General features: G+C 36.1%; 2 protein-coding genes, 1 non-coding gene and 2 pseudogenes across 3 annotated transcripts; 2 read left to right on the top strand and 3 right to left on the bottom strand.

Annotated features, from left to right (window-relative positions):
• Positions 1–312: 312 nt before the first annotated feature.
• On the top strand, positions 313–1,689 carry LOC143570764 (patatin-like protein 7 pseudogene; annotated as a pseudogene).
• Positions 1,690–3,965: 2,276 nt separating this feature from the next.
• On the bottom strand, positions 3,966–4,038 carry TRNAK-UUU (transfer RNA lysine (anticodon UUU)). Its single transcript has one exon. It is a non-coding gene; the product is annotated as a tRNA-Lys (tRNA).
• Positions 4,039–4,415: 377 nt separating this feature from the next.
• On the bottom strand, positions 4,416–5,162 carry LOC143570765 (uncharacterized). The gene has a single exon (XM_077056335.1). The coding sequence runs from the start codon at positions 5,133–5,135 to the stop codon at positions 4,563–4,565; it is 573 nt and encodes a 190-aa protein (XP_076912450.1). The 5' UTR covers positions 5,136–5,162; the 3' UTR covers positions 4,416–4,562.
• A 3,353-nt stretch (positions 5,163–8,515) lies between these two features.
• LOC143570767 (U11/U12 small nuclear ribonucleoprotein 31 kDa protein pseudogene) lies at positions 8,516–9,450 on the bottom strand (annotated as a pseudogene).
• A 1,872-nt stretch (positions 9,451–11,322) lies between these two features.
• LOC143570766 (aquaporin PIP2-2-like) lies at positions 11,323–13,318 on the top strand. Its single transcript, XM_077056336.1, has 4 exons — positions 11,323–11,617; positions 12,325–12,620; positions 12,962–13,102; positions 13,196–13,318. Exons 1-4 carry the CDS (start codon positions 11,323–11,325, stop codon positions 13,316–13,318), a joined length of 855 nt encoding a protein of 284 aa, XP_076912451.1.
• The last annotated feature ends 235 nt before the right edge of the window (positions 13,319–13,553 follow it).

Raw genomic sequence — 13,553 nt, forward strand, 5'->3', positions numbered from 1 at the left:
CACACTTGTCACTTGCTTTGATATAAAAATCTTGAAAGAGTGCATATTATTATTATAACATTATTATGCAATCACTGAGTTGGTTTGGTCATGATTTTACAGATTAGTTATCAGAATGCATTTATTTACCTAATAATCTTCTAGTTGTCGTAAAAATCGCAAAAGAACTTATAAAGAAGTGATAGCTATATCACTAGGTTTATACCTAGGGTTTCTATTTTAAGGCAGTTGCGTGTATAAATTTCTTACTATATGTAGAAAGCTACAATTATATAACAAAAGTTGATCGTAAAGCCTCAATCATCGGATCAAATGCAAGAGCCGAGCATCCACAACGACAATATCAGTTACGAGATCTTCTCGATCCTCGAGAACGAGTTCTTATTCGGTAACAAAGATCATCCAATGGCGAATGATGATGACCGCGGTGCTAGAGGCAAAATTTGTGTGTTATCGATTGATGGTGGAGGAATGCAGAGTAATGTTCTTGCTAGTAAAGCTTTAGCTCACCTCGAGAACGCTTTGAAAGAAAAATCGGGTGATCAGGAGGCGATAATAGCCGATTATATTGATGTTGCTGCTGGCACGGGCGTTGGAGGTGTGTTCACTGCGATGTTATTTGGAACAAATAATCAGACGGTCCCGCTTTTTAAAGCAGAGGACACGTGGCAGTTTTTAGCTGAGCATGGGAAGCGGTTGTGTAAAAGCAGATCAAGTTCCGGAGGTGGCGGTGGAGGTTTATTAAAAAGGATATTTCGTAGTAGTGGTGGTGGTGCTGGTTTAGGTAATGCGACGATCGCGTTTGAAAACGCGATGAAAAAGGCGTTTGTGGTCAACGGAAGAAGTTTGACTTTAAAGGACACGTTGAAACCAGTTTTAATCCCGTGCTACGACTTTTCCAGCTCGGCTCCATTTTTATTTTCCAGAGCCGATGCTTTGGAGGACAACAGCTACGACTTCCGGCTCTGGGAGGTGTGTCGTGCCACGTCAGCAGAGCCGGAAGTGTTCGAACCTGTTGTCATAAATTCCATTAATGGAAAAACCAGGTGTATCACGGTTGATGGGGGGTTAGTCATGAGTAACCCCACAGTAGCCGCGATCACTCACGTGCTACATAATAAAAAGGAATTCCCATTTGCACGTGGGGTGGAGGACCTTTTGGTAATTTCACTTGGAAGTGGTCAACCTTTTGAAGGAAACTATGATTATGAGCAAGTGAAGAAGTGGAAGGCTAAAGACTGGACTCAACACGTGGCACGTATTTCTAGTGGTAGTTTGGCGGACATGGTGGATGATGTTGTGGCAATGTTGTTTGGTCAGTATCAGTGTAGTAACTATGTTCGAATACAAGTGTGTTCGAACATGGGTAACGACATTGATACGAATCCTAGTTTGAGTAATATAAGTGGATTAGGCGATAAGATGTTGAAACAAAAGAATGTTGAATCCGTGTTGTTTGGTGGTAAGAAGATCAGTGACCAGGCCAACTTTGAGAAACTCGAATGGTTTGCCGAAGAACTGGTGGCGGAACATCGGAAGAGGAGTGGTCGTTTTGTTCCCACTGTTGCATTCAAACAAAAAGTATGAAATTCATATTTAACTTTTGAAATATGCTATATAAATTTCTATAAACAAAGTCACTTCCGTCATGACTTGAAACGCGACATGAACAAATACCATGAAATGTTCTAGATTTATGTTATCTTTTTCAAGCCGTTTATTAATTAAACAAATCATGTTTAAGTTGACACATGTTACATGTTTAGTTAAACAGGTCGACTGACCAACCCGTATAATTAAAGACCTGCTAGTTTGTTCAATCAAAAACCCATCAGCGTGTTAAATTAAATATTGCCTTCCGATAATCCGTTTATAACCTGTTAAACATGTTAGTACTTAGTTTACTGAGTTTTCTACCATGTTTTGTTTAATCATTAGTTTTTACCTTGTCTATGCAACACACGTGTTATAATCTACAGTTTAATGGAGGGTTAATGCATTGTGAGGTTAATTATCGTACTTAAAAAATAATAATTGACTACATAAAAATTTTAGTTAAAAACATCATTTTACTTGTGACTTGTGAAACCAACTAGTCAACTAGAGATCAATAAGCTGCCAATGATTAATGATGCTGACGTGACAAGTTTTTATATATCATATGTGCATGCATGGCCTTAAAATACACAGTAAATTTAATAAAAGCTGATGTAATTACACATGTTATGTTAGTTAACATTTCTTAATCTTTCTTCCTTAATCAGCACCCTTGATCACCAATTGACCGCCACCTGACCCAATCATGATTATTCAAAGACCACCACCGCTCGCCACCCTTGACCGTCATCCACGACCTTTGACTCACAAAACCACCATGGAACACAAAGAAAAGCATAGATTCTAAGAAATCCATAATTAAAAAGCTGAATAAAATTTGCTCCAATGTGCATTTTGTTACTACAAAATACTTCATACATATATCTAATAATATACCGATAAGTTTACCATAATGTTTGTTCCAATATCCATTTAGTTCCTAGAAAATTCTACATGTATCTATAATTATACAGTAATATTTTTTGTAATGTAAAGTCCCTAGCATTTAATAACATAAATTCATTATGAATGCAGGTGTGAATTGTGATGTATATAAAGGTTTTTCTTTCGAAGGAGGTGGTGAATGAATAATGATAAGGGTAGAAAGGTAAATAAATTAATAAAAATGTATGGTTGGGGATTGTTTTGTGTACAACGTTAATATGGTGTTAGTGATGTCTATTCTTTCTTTACTTTGTGAATTGTCTCACTATAAAAGAAACTAAAGGTTTAAAAAGTGAAACATGTGGTAAAGAAATCTAGTTTGTAGGACTGTAGGAGTTTGTTAGTGGTATTAGATATATATTTGAGAATATACGATCCGTTATATCGGGAGTGAATCTAGAGTCCTATGGGTTATATTTTTATCTATATGACGGTTTTTCAATTTTCGTTTTAACTTATGAGGTTTTTTAACGTCGACCCCAACTTTTAATTTACTTAAAAATAAGAGTTATGGATTCGGTTAAACAATAGAGCATTATTTAGCTTTAATATCATACGAATAATATAAATAAAAAGTATCATAAAACATAAGCATCATCGATTATTAAGGTTCCATCTAAGATGTGGCTCAATACTAGAGCTTGATTGAGGTCTTGTGATGTGATTACTTCTAGCATAATTGTTGGATATCCATGTATAATAATCTTATATATGCAAGAAAAATTTTTACATGCCCGGTGCTTCCTAGCAATCCAAAAAAGCCGTATTTTTTTGAATGTCTTTCTAGTTTCTAGTAATCTTAGATGCCACCAAACTTTAGCGTATCTTTTTTAGTATTAAAAGAAAAGGAATTTGTAGACATTCAATTGTAGTTCTTTCACTAATTCGTTAGTATTCATCGAATTGATCATCTAATGTCACATATGGCGCACGTGCGTTTTTGTAAAGGTGAAAAATCAATACATACTCATCATATCTTTATGTAACTAAGGGTTTAAATGTTGTGATGATATATGTGACGGATTGGAGTAAGGGAAAGAGTAGAGCGAGTTCCTCAATCCTTACGGTCTGCGACCTTCGTTTCAAGCTTACTTAACGAGAGAAAGAAAAGTTTTCCTTTCCTTTCAAATCCCTTTGAAAAGAAAGTTCTCTATCAACTTTTCTTCTTTATTTCACCATTTTTCCTTTACTTTCTTTCTATTAATGAAACTGGAAACCCACCATTTTAATCTTTCTCTTCCTTTCTCTCCTAAAGAAAACTAAGGAACACAACAATTCTTTATTTTCCATTCAATTGTTTTCCTTTCTCTCCATTATTGAGAGTTAAGAGCCATTAAAATGTAGCCTCTTAATGACTATTTAGGGGACACCAAACAGCCTCTTATTTTGGTTGTTGCTTTGCAAAAAGCTTAAGAAAATAAACACACCATCCGTGGGACTCGAACCCACGACCACGTGGTTAAAAGCCACACGCTCTACCAACTGAGCTAAAACGGCTACATGTTAGGGCAAAACACTAGTTCATATATATAATGCAACTCACATTTTAAAATGTCCAAAACCAAGACAAAACACCACTACATATAACATCATAAAATCATTATATGCACTTATAAGATTTATATAAGATCAAAGGGTTTTATATTAGTTCTAACTTCTAATACGAGTTAGGAGATGTGTCGTACATGCTCGTACACATTCATCCGATCCCCAAGTTGTGGTTACTATATCTTATAACATAAAATTGAACTAATGTTCACACCAAAATAGTCGTTTTCGCATTTACATTTATTTCTAACAAACAACATTTTAATCGTGTATGAGGATAAAGAAAGCCTGAAAACCAGATCAACATACGACGATAAAGCCCGAGAACCAGATCAACAATTTCATTCTCATTTTAATCACTTCAACTGTAAAACATAATGGTTGGGAGTTATTACTTATTATTACAAATGGCCTTAATTACAACTCAAGATTTATTAAAATCAATCAAGAGCTCCAACCATAAACCGTTATTGTTAAGCATCCTTACCCTCTAACCATTCTTTAAATCTTGCTTCTTTATCATCTTTAAACTTATCAAAACTCTCCAAACCCGACCGATCCGACACCTCTTCTTCTTCACCCCGACTCGACACAGGCAACTCATCCCCAACCGATGACACCAAAGTAGTCGACTTTTCAACATCAATAACATTAACATTAACATTAACATTACCCTTCCATCCCACCCGACCCTTAAACCCTGAACCCGCCCGACTACTAATCAACCCCTTCTTCGGTTGCTTCGACGGCATAATACCCAACGCCTTCCTAATATCTTTAACCATATCATCCACAATCGGAAACCCGCAATCCGACATCGACCTCACCATCGTGATCGAATCCTCCGAGTCTTCCGTATGCAAACCGACATCACGCGCTTTCGCGACAATGCTGGTTCGGAGATTAACGAGACGCGGTACCGCGTTTTGGGTGTGTTCTTGAACATGAAACAAACCCACTGAGGGTTCGTTAGCTAATGATTTCATCATGTCACCTAAATCTTCTGCTATATATTTAAACCCATTTACTGGTGTGTAATTATGCATCTTGGTAAGTGCAGATCGTAGCTCATCATCACTAGTTAAAACACAAATAATATTATGAATATAAAGTTATGAACAAACCCTAATTGCTTACTAATGGATACCCAATTGGATTAAAGTAACTTACTTGAACATAGATGGTGAATTGGCTGGTCAATTGGGTTCGAACCTTAAATTGTGAAAGTCAAAATTAGGAGTGAAATTCGGAAATTGGTGATTGAAATCAAGAGAAAATGGATTGTGAATAAACAATCAATGATTGGGTTATTATTAATTGGTAAATTGGTGAAATGGAGTGGGATTGAATTGGGGTTTGGTGAATGTTATTGTTGGTGATGGTGGATGTTACAGGGATAGAAATTGAAGGGTTAAATACACGTTTGATTATTATATTGTGTTGTGTTCTTTTAAAGATAAAGAATAAAAATATTATCTTGAGTAGATTAAAATGGAAGTTTCCTCAACTAAAAAATTTGATTTAATTAATATTAATAAATCCAAAGTTGTTAAGTAGTTGATAATATTTATTATCTTGGTTGACATTATTATATAGATATAGAATATTTGTGTGTTTATTTATGTGTATGTATAAACTAATACCATAGTGGTCTTATATCATTAAAAGTTTTAAAATTTATGGTGTACTTGGTTTGATACCCAAAAGCGAGTCTTGAATGTCTTAGGTTTTGAAGATTACAATCAAGTATTGTGTTATATGCTTATACGTTGTTTTGTATATCGGTCGAGTCTTTATTTGTTGGCTTGATAAGTATAATGGGATTGGATGGAAGGACTGGCATGGGCTTAGTCAGTTTTAAATGGGCTAAAGTTTCTGTGTTTTTTGCAAGCCTATGTCAGTCCTTCGATCCAAACCCATCAGCTCTTACTAAACCAATAAATAGAGACTCTGGCCCGGCTCATATGCAAAACAATGAATAAACATATTTGCACAATATTTTAGACTTCATATTTTCAACATATAAGGGAGAATAATACGAGAATGTTCCTAGGTTGGTGTGAAATCGTAAGATTAATATGATTTTGTGTGAAACTTGATTTGCAGTAGGAGATTTGGTGAGAGGCAAGTCTGAGAGGAAAAAGCTACATATCTAACTAAAATGTTCACAATGACTTACTCTAAACTCGTATGTGATATTGAGTTAAGCGTTGATACAAAAATAAACACTTCAAACAATAATTCGTTACATTTACATTAGTGTTTTGTCGTATTGAGTTAAAACATTTAATCAAACACAAGAGATACTTTCCCTTTTGTCATACCATATAACGACTCATGTAACCATGCCAACATCTTTTGTGTTATCAAAACACTTTCTTTAGATCTTCATAAAATCAGAAGAGTAAACTGCAGTTTTCGTCCCTGTGGTTTGTCCAAATTTACGGTTTTAATCCAATAGTTTTAAATTTGCGATTTTCGTCCCTGTGGTTTCATTTTACTTGCAATTAAACCTGAATTCACTAGCCCCGCTAAGTTTGGCAGTTAAACCCATCAACGTGCCCCTCACGTGAGAGGAAAATTTGTACATTTTCTCCCCAAATACAACCCAGCCTTTCACGTGAGGGGGCTTGCGAATTGGATTGTGGTTTATTTTATGAGAAAATGGACAAAACTTCCCTGGCGGGAGGTGCACGCTGATGGGTTTAACAATCAAACTTAACGGGGTTAGTGAATTCGGGTTTAATTGCAAGTAAAATGAAACCACAGGGACAAAAATCGCAAATTGAAAACTATTTGACTAAAACCGCAAATTTAAACAAACCACAAGGACGAAAACCGCAGTGTACTCAAATCAGAACGATAATCATCTGTAAGTCATAACACATGCGAAGTTACTTCTTATGTTCATCAGATCAAATTTCTCTGTCCATTTCAGAATGGAGAATTGCTATCAAGGATTTGCCTTTTACCAAACGCTGCTTTTACAGAATATGGTAATTCTCAGCTAAAAACATATTTTATCATGCATTTGACTTTTGAGGTCAAATGAGTTGCAAGTTGACTTTTATTCCCTATCAAATCCAGCAATGATCTGAATTTTGCTACAACTAAACAGGAATCTCAAGTCTAATATGAAAACATATTACATAATTAAGATTATCTGGAAAATCAGATAATTTGTATTTGTTTGGACAATTTGACCTAAGAGGTCAAACAGCAGTGTTTGTAGCTGTTGTAACCAATAATGCTGATAAAAAAAATACAAAAAAGTATTTGAAGAGATCATGAGAAGCTAAAGAAGTAAAGATATGCCTGTCAATGTGAGCTGTGTTTATTTCCTATAATCTGTGTACTTAAACTTGAACTTCAAATAAAGAGCCTTATAATTAAACATTATATCTGTTAAACTGATACTAAGTTCATTATGCTCTTTGACCCCTTTAGAATGAGGGGATTCTTATATCTAAAGTGTATTTAACCATTGATTGAGATACGAGTTTGTGGGTTTGCAGCCAACTGCAACCCCCTAAACACAACTTGTAGCAGATAAAAACTGTATCTAAAAGTTGAACATTAAAATCTTGACCTACGAAGTTTTGCATGGTCGTAACACTAGTTAATGCAACTTTAGCTTTGGCTAGTTGGACAAGAAACTGATGATGTTCAGGATTCCGACACTTATCAAATAGCTAGTTAGGTAACAGTTCAAAACCGAGGATTTGTTGATTCGGACTGCTTTTTGCACACCCCTAAACACACCAAAAGCGGCTCTAATCTCTAATGAGTCCTATACATGTATACCAAGATTTTCCTCCATTCTCTATTTTACTAAATGAGCTTCATCTCCAGTTCTCCTTGTTTAAAACAAATTAAGTTCTTTTTTGTCACTGTCGTTTGCTCATTTAACTAGTTTAGTCCAAATCCGAAACCTTCAACCCTTTTGAGTCACTATGGTTAAATAGTTTAACTGGTTTTTATCCTTGACGCTAACTCTGTTAGATGTTTTCAACTAGTTTTCATAAAATGACCAAAATACCCCTGTGTTCACAGATATCACATAAAACCCGTCTCGTAGGCAATGAGAAAATGCTAAGCTACTATAAGAGGTGAAATTTCTCCCAACAAATTTAACACCGCTATATTATAGTTTTCTCTTGAAACACTTAAAGATCTTCAAATGAGTATATGACATACTAAGAAAATAGTCTAGACGTATAAACGAAACAACATACATAGGAGTACCGATATTAACTGATTAGCACAAGCACAACTTTTGATGATCAAGTATCTTCTCAAATCTCCACCTACACGTTGACGGTTCACCTGCATATCAGGAACTTCAACTTAGAACAACGAAGTTATAAATCACTAACGTAACTTGACTACTTTACTTGATACCATAATACGAACACGGATTAAAACATCAATCCTCGTTATCACTCTCGTCACTAAAATAACTCGTCTTCTTCATCTTCCCTTTCTTCCTACCCTCATCCCGACTCCCCTCACCACCACCCAACAACCTCTCACCCGCCCCATTATCCACCACCGACGCCCAATCATCATTCTCAAACACCTCATCGCCACCTGCCTCATCATCATCCTCATACCCCTCCTTCCCTTTCCTATACCCCCCACCGCCACCGCCTTCCCTCCTCCCTCGTTTCGACGCCTGCGGTCTCTCCCTCGCCCCCAACTGATTCTTCGGACACTCGTACGACAAATGCCCACCCTCCCCACACTCATAACACCTACTCTTATCCTTATACACTCTCCGTCTAATAAACTCCGGTGCCCGGCCATTATCCGCAGCTATCGAAGCGGATAACGTCCTCTTATTAAGTAATTTCCCATTAATCCCTTCCACCGCCTTCACCGCATCATCCCGAGCCACGAATAACACAAACGCAACGCCTCGGCTTGCACGAGTGACCCGATCCTTAACGATTGTGACCTTGGCTACTTTACCGAAGGTGGAGAAGATGGTGAATATGTCTGAGTTTGTGAGGCTGTAGTCCAGGTTGCTAACGTACACGGTGGATTTCGATGGGGCTAATCCTCCGCTTCGATTTCCATTGCCATTGGTTCGATCAGATGAGGGTTTGTTTAGGGTTTTGTTGGATGAAGATGATGACGGTGGTTGTGGTGGTGTGATGGAGGAGTAACGGTAGTAGAACATGTCGTCTTCTTCGTCATCGTCGCTGTATTTTCCGACCATTTGGGACGGTTTAAGGTAACAAATTATTGATGATTCGTTAAACTTAATTGAGACTGCGTTTTTAAATAATATGAAATCGATTGTTGGATCGATCAGTTTTCGCAAATGATTCTAGTTCTAGGGCACGAGAACGCTTGGTTGAGATGTATATAATTTTTGCCTGGTGGGCGCAAGAAGTCGAAAAAATTGATCCGAAACCGAAAAACTGAAAAATCCAGACTGAATAAACTGAACCGAAACAAAAACCGACGATTCGGTTTTTTTGTTTTTGTAAAAACAGCACTAACGGTTCGGTTTTGGTTTTGCATGTAAAAAAACCGAAAAAACCGAACCGAACCGAAATTCTAATTTTTTTTTAATATTATATATTAAATAATTTATAAAAGTTTAATAAATATATAACTCCAATATTTTTGATCAAATGTATAATAATCTATTATTTTACAATTAACAAAATTATTTATATATAAATTCATTATTTTGTGCCAATTTTTTTCGGCCTAAAATTTTCAAGCTAAAATGGCAAAAACCAAAACTTCAAAAACCGAACGGACAAAAACTTCAAAAACCAAACCGAACCGTACCACGCACACCCCTACTTTTTGCCACACAAGTATATTAGATTCACTACAATTTTTTGATTTTTTTTTGAAAATAATTTCATGTTTTTTTAAAGGCCAACAATGTTAGATCACCAGGGTACCCCCATTGACAAAAGGTTATCCACCGAATCATGCCCGCGATCACAGGTAGCGTTGGTGAGCCGGCCTGTCAGTAGTTATAGGGTAAACTCGTTGCACGAAGTAGGGATGAGCTCGGGACGGTACCGGTACCGATCATGAAAATACCAAATATTTGGTACCGGTACTGAAATGTTCGGTAAGGTACCGGTATTTCGTGTAAAATTCGTGAAATACCGGTATCGAAAACGCTTATCCCTAACCCGAAGGCACACTGGTGTAGAACTCTGGCTCGCACACGACATTTTGTCAAGAATGAGGCTAGAACCGATGACCTCTTCTAGAGAAAGTCAACGACGTACCACTAAAGCAATGCTAGTTGGTTGAATGGTGATTGGGTAGCCTTGGAAATATCGTCTTAACCTGCGTGAAGCCTGTACAAGCGCTAAGACTAATTTTTCCAGGATGAAGTACCGGGTTTCCACGTCTGTTAAGACGCGGCTTACATAGTAGATGGGCACTAGAAACATTTACAATTTTACACCATAAATACATTATTAATTTCGATGTATTCCCACACCACGTAAGTCTTTTCTTACCTGCATGCTCTGACATATATTCGTCAACTTTTGACTAAATAAAGTATTAGTTTTAACTGAATGGTAAATGTTCCTATTATAATAGTTGAAGACCAGAATTCAAAACTGTTATGAGGGTAGATTATCTCTTAGGGTAGTTTAGAAATATGAGTAGGATATATAGGTGTGTAGCCGTTAAAAAAAAACCCCTCCTATATCGTAAATTACAGTTTCTTTTATGTCAAAATGTAAGGACTAGGTTCAAAATCATGACTTTTTACACTCTAAAATTAAGCAAATAACATTCTCATTCTATAAGAACTTAGGATAATACAGGCTAGCTTTATCCGAAACGTATGATTATCACGAGATCAGTAAAAGCATACAGTTATGGTGTAAACGGATTTTCTCATTAGCTTTGTTATAAATGTTTGTTACATATATACCATATATTTATATTATTTTGTTTTATTATTGTTTTTTTAGATATTGTATATATCGCATATTAAACACACTCAAATGTACGTGCCAAACAAGAAAACATGAGAAGCTGATGATGTAATATGGTAAATCTGGTGGGCCGAAGACGAATTATCAGTTAAACGTCAATATCTTCAAACTAAGTTACAAAACACCCCTTTCTAGATATAGTACTTTCACACTTCACCCCTCCATATTTTCCCATCCTTATATATATGCACTCTTTTGCATATCCATTACATATATCACACCACTATTAATCCACCACCATATCATGACAAAAGACGTGGCGGAGCAAGGGTCATTCTTGGTGAAGGACTACCACGACCCACCATCAGTTGCGTTCATTGATGCCAAAGAGCTGACCAAATGGTCGTTCTACAGAGCTCAGATAGCTGAGTTCATCGCCACCTTTCTCTTCCTTTACATTACTATCTTAACTGTTATTGATTATAAGAGCCAAATGGACAAGGACTCCGACCCATGTGGTGGGGTCGGTGTTTTGGGTATTGCATGGGCCTTTGGCGGCATGATCTTCATTCTCGTTTATTGTACCGCTGCTCTATCCGGTAAGTTTTCAGTAAATCACTTGTTTAAGCTAAAACTGAAACTTCTATTTTTGAAATTCATGTAGTTTTGTTTTTTTTGGTTATATAACTATTTGAGCTTGAAAGTTTTGGGTCGAAAATAATGAATGTATGCCTAAATCATTTTGTTCGACTTTTATTATATATATATATATATATATATATATATATATTTATTGGAGTACAATGTGGTTTATTATTATACATATAGGAGTACACTGTGATTTTCGTACCCTTAACTTGTTCTAGTTTGCTTTTATAGTTAAAATGTTTAGAATTTGCTATTTCCGTCTCTAGAGTTTCATTTCTGTTGCATTTTTCATCCATCTCATTAAATTATTATGGATTGAAATAGTAGAATTTAACAAATCACGGAGACGGAAATTGCAACGAAAATGAAACTCTAAGGACAAATATAACAAATTTTATACTTTTGGACTAAAAAGCTAATTTGAATAAACCATATGGACGAAATCGCACTTTCTAGGCTAAAATGTTTAAGTTGCATATTTATTAAATTTATATAAATTACGTAAATATGAATAAAGCTCTATCAATTCGGTTCGCTTTTTATTACATCCAAAATCAAACCAACTATAAGTTTGGTTTTCATAAAAACTTAAACCTAAACAACCGCCGGTGTCAATTGTTTTTTTATTTATGCACGCCTCTAAATTGTGATTGTGCAGGAGGACATATTAACCCAGTGGTGACATTTGCTTTGTTTTTGGCTCGTAAAGTGTCACTGCCTCGAGCCATCATGTTCATGGTGGCTCAGTGTTTAGGAGCCATTTGTGGTGTGGGCCTGGTTAGGGCTTTGCATAAGACTTATTATAATAGCCACGGTGGTGGTGCCAATGAGCTAGCCGATGGCTACAATATAGGCACGGGATTGAGTGCAGAGATCATTGGGACATTTGTTCTTGTTTACATTGTCTTCTCAGCCATCGATCCAAAGAGAAACGCTAGAGATTCCCATGTCCCTGTATGTACCCGATCGCTCCTAATTTATAATTTTCCAGACTACGTGATATACAACAAGATAAAAGAAATATGTATAAAGAAAATCATATTATTATGAAATAATTAGTTTTTATTTAATTAATCAATAAAATTTTAGAAAAACATATTCTATAAAAATGATGAAAAGAATAAAAAGTGTGACAATAAATCAACATAAATGATATTTGTAATAGGAACAATATGTGCTGTGCTATGTTGACATGAACCTAGAGAACAAGGTGTAATTTAGTCTTAATTATATTTATCAAAATATAGAAATTAGTATTGAATAACAACTAATGATTTTGTATGACATATATATAGGTATTGGCACCACTACCCATTGGGTTTGCTGTGTTCATGGTTCACCTAGCCACAATTCCCATAACTGGAACCGGTATCAACCCTGCTAGAAGTTTTGGAGCCGCGGTGATATACAACAAGGACAAGGCTTGGGATGATCAAGTAAGTTTTAATTAGTTCTAATATTCTTCATTCCTAACATAGTAACATTGATTAATGAATATTGTTTGCTTAAATATTGGCTTTGTTTTGCAGTGGACATTTTGGGTTGGACCCTTCACCGGTGCCGCCATTGCTGCCTTCTACCATCAATTCATCTTGAGAGCGAGTGCAGTCAAAGCCCTTGGATCGTTTAGAAGCACGACCGGCCATGTTTGAGATCATTTCAATCTTTAGATAGGAAGAATAATGTTTCTATGTGTACAGTGTATGGGAAGTATGTGGGCCGGTTTTAAGTGTTAGAATGTTATGTGTATTGAGTTTTTAATTGGGTCGGACAAGCATGTTCAATTAGGGGTGTTGTTCGGGTTCGTTTTTCTGGTTTTGCGGGTTAGGTTCTTCGGATTTTAAAGTTTTAAATCTTGACCCAAAACCCAACCCGAATCTCTCACGG

This window comes from Bidens hawaiensis, unplaced genomic scaffold, assembly GCF_021521415.1.
Source record: "Bidens hawaiensis isolate Kalapana, Puna unplaced genomic scaffold, B.hawaiensis_p1.1 tig00025049_1, whole genome shotgun sequence".
Lineage (NCBI taxonomy): Eukaryota > Viridiplantae > Streptophyta > Magnoliopsida > Asterales > Asteraceae > Bidens > Bidens hawaiensis.

What these genes read in the sequence shown, in the direction of transcription:
- LOC143570765 (XM_077056335.1), bottom strand. Translation starts at nt 5,135, where the DNA reads ATGCATAATTACACACCAGTAAATGGGTTTAAATATATAGCAGAAGAT.
- LOC143570766 (XM_077056336.1), top strand. Translation starts at nt 11,323, where the DNA reads ATGACAAAAGACGTGGCGGAGCAAGGGTCATTCTTGGTGAAGGACTAC. An exon ending in TTGTACCGCTGCTCTATCCG is followed by an intron (nt 11,618 to 12,324) that starts GTAAGTTTTCAG and finishes GTGATTGTGCAG; the next exon opens with GAGGACATATTAACCCAGTG. An exon ending in CTAGAGATTCCCATGTCCCT is followed by an intron (nt 12,621 to 12,961) that starts GTATGTACCCGA and finishes ACATATATATAG; the next exon opens with GTATTGGCACCACTACCCAT.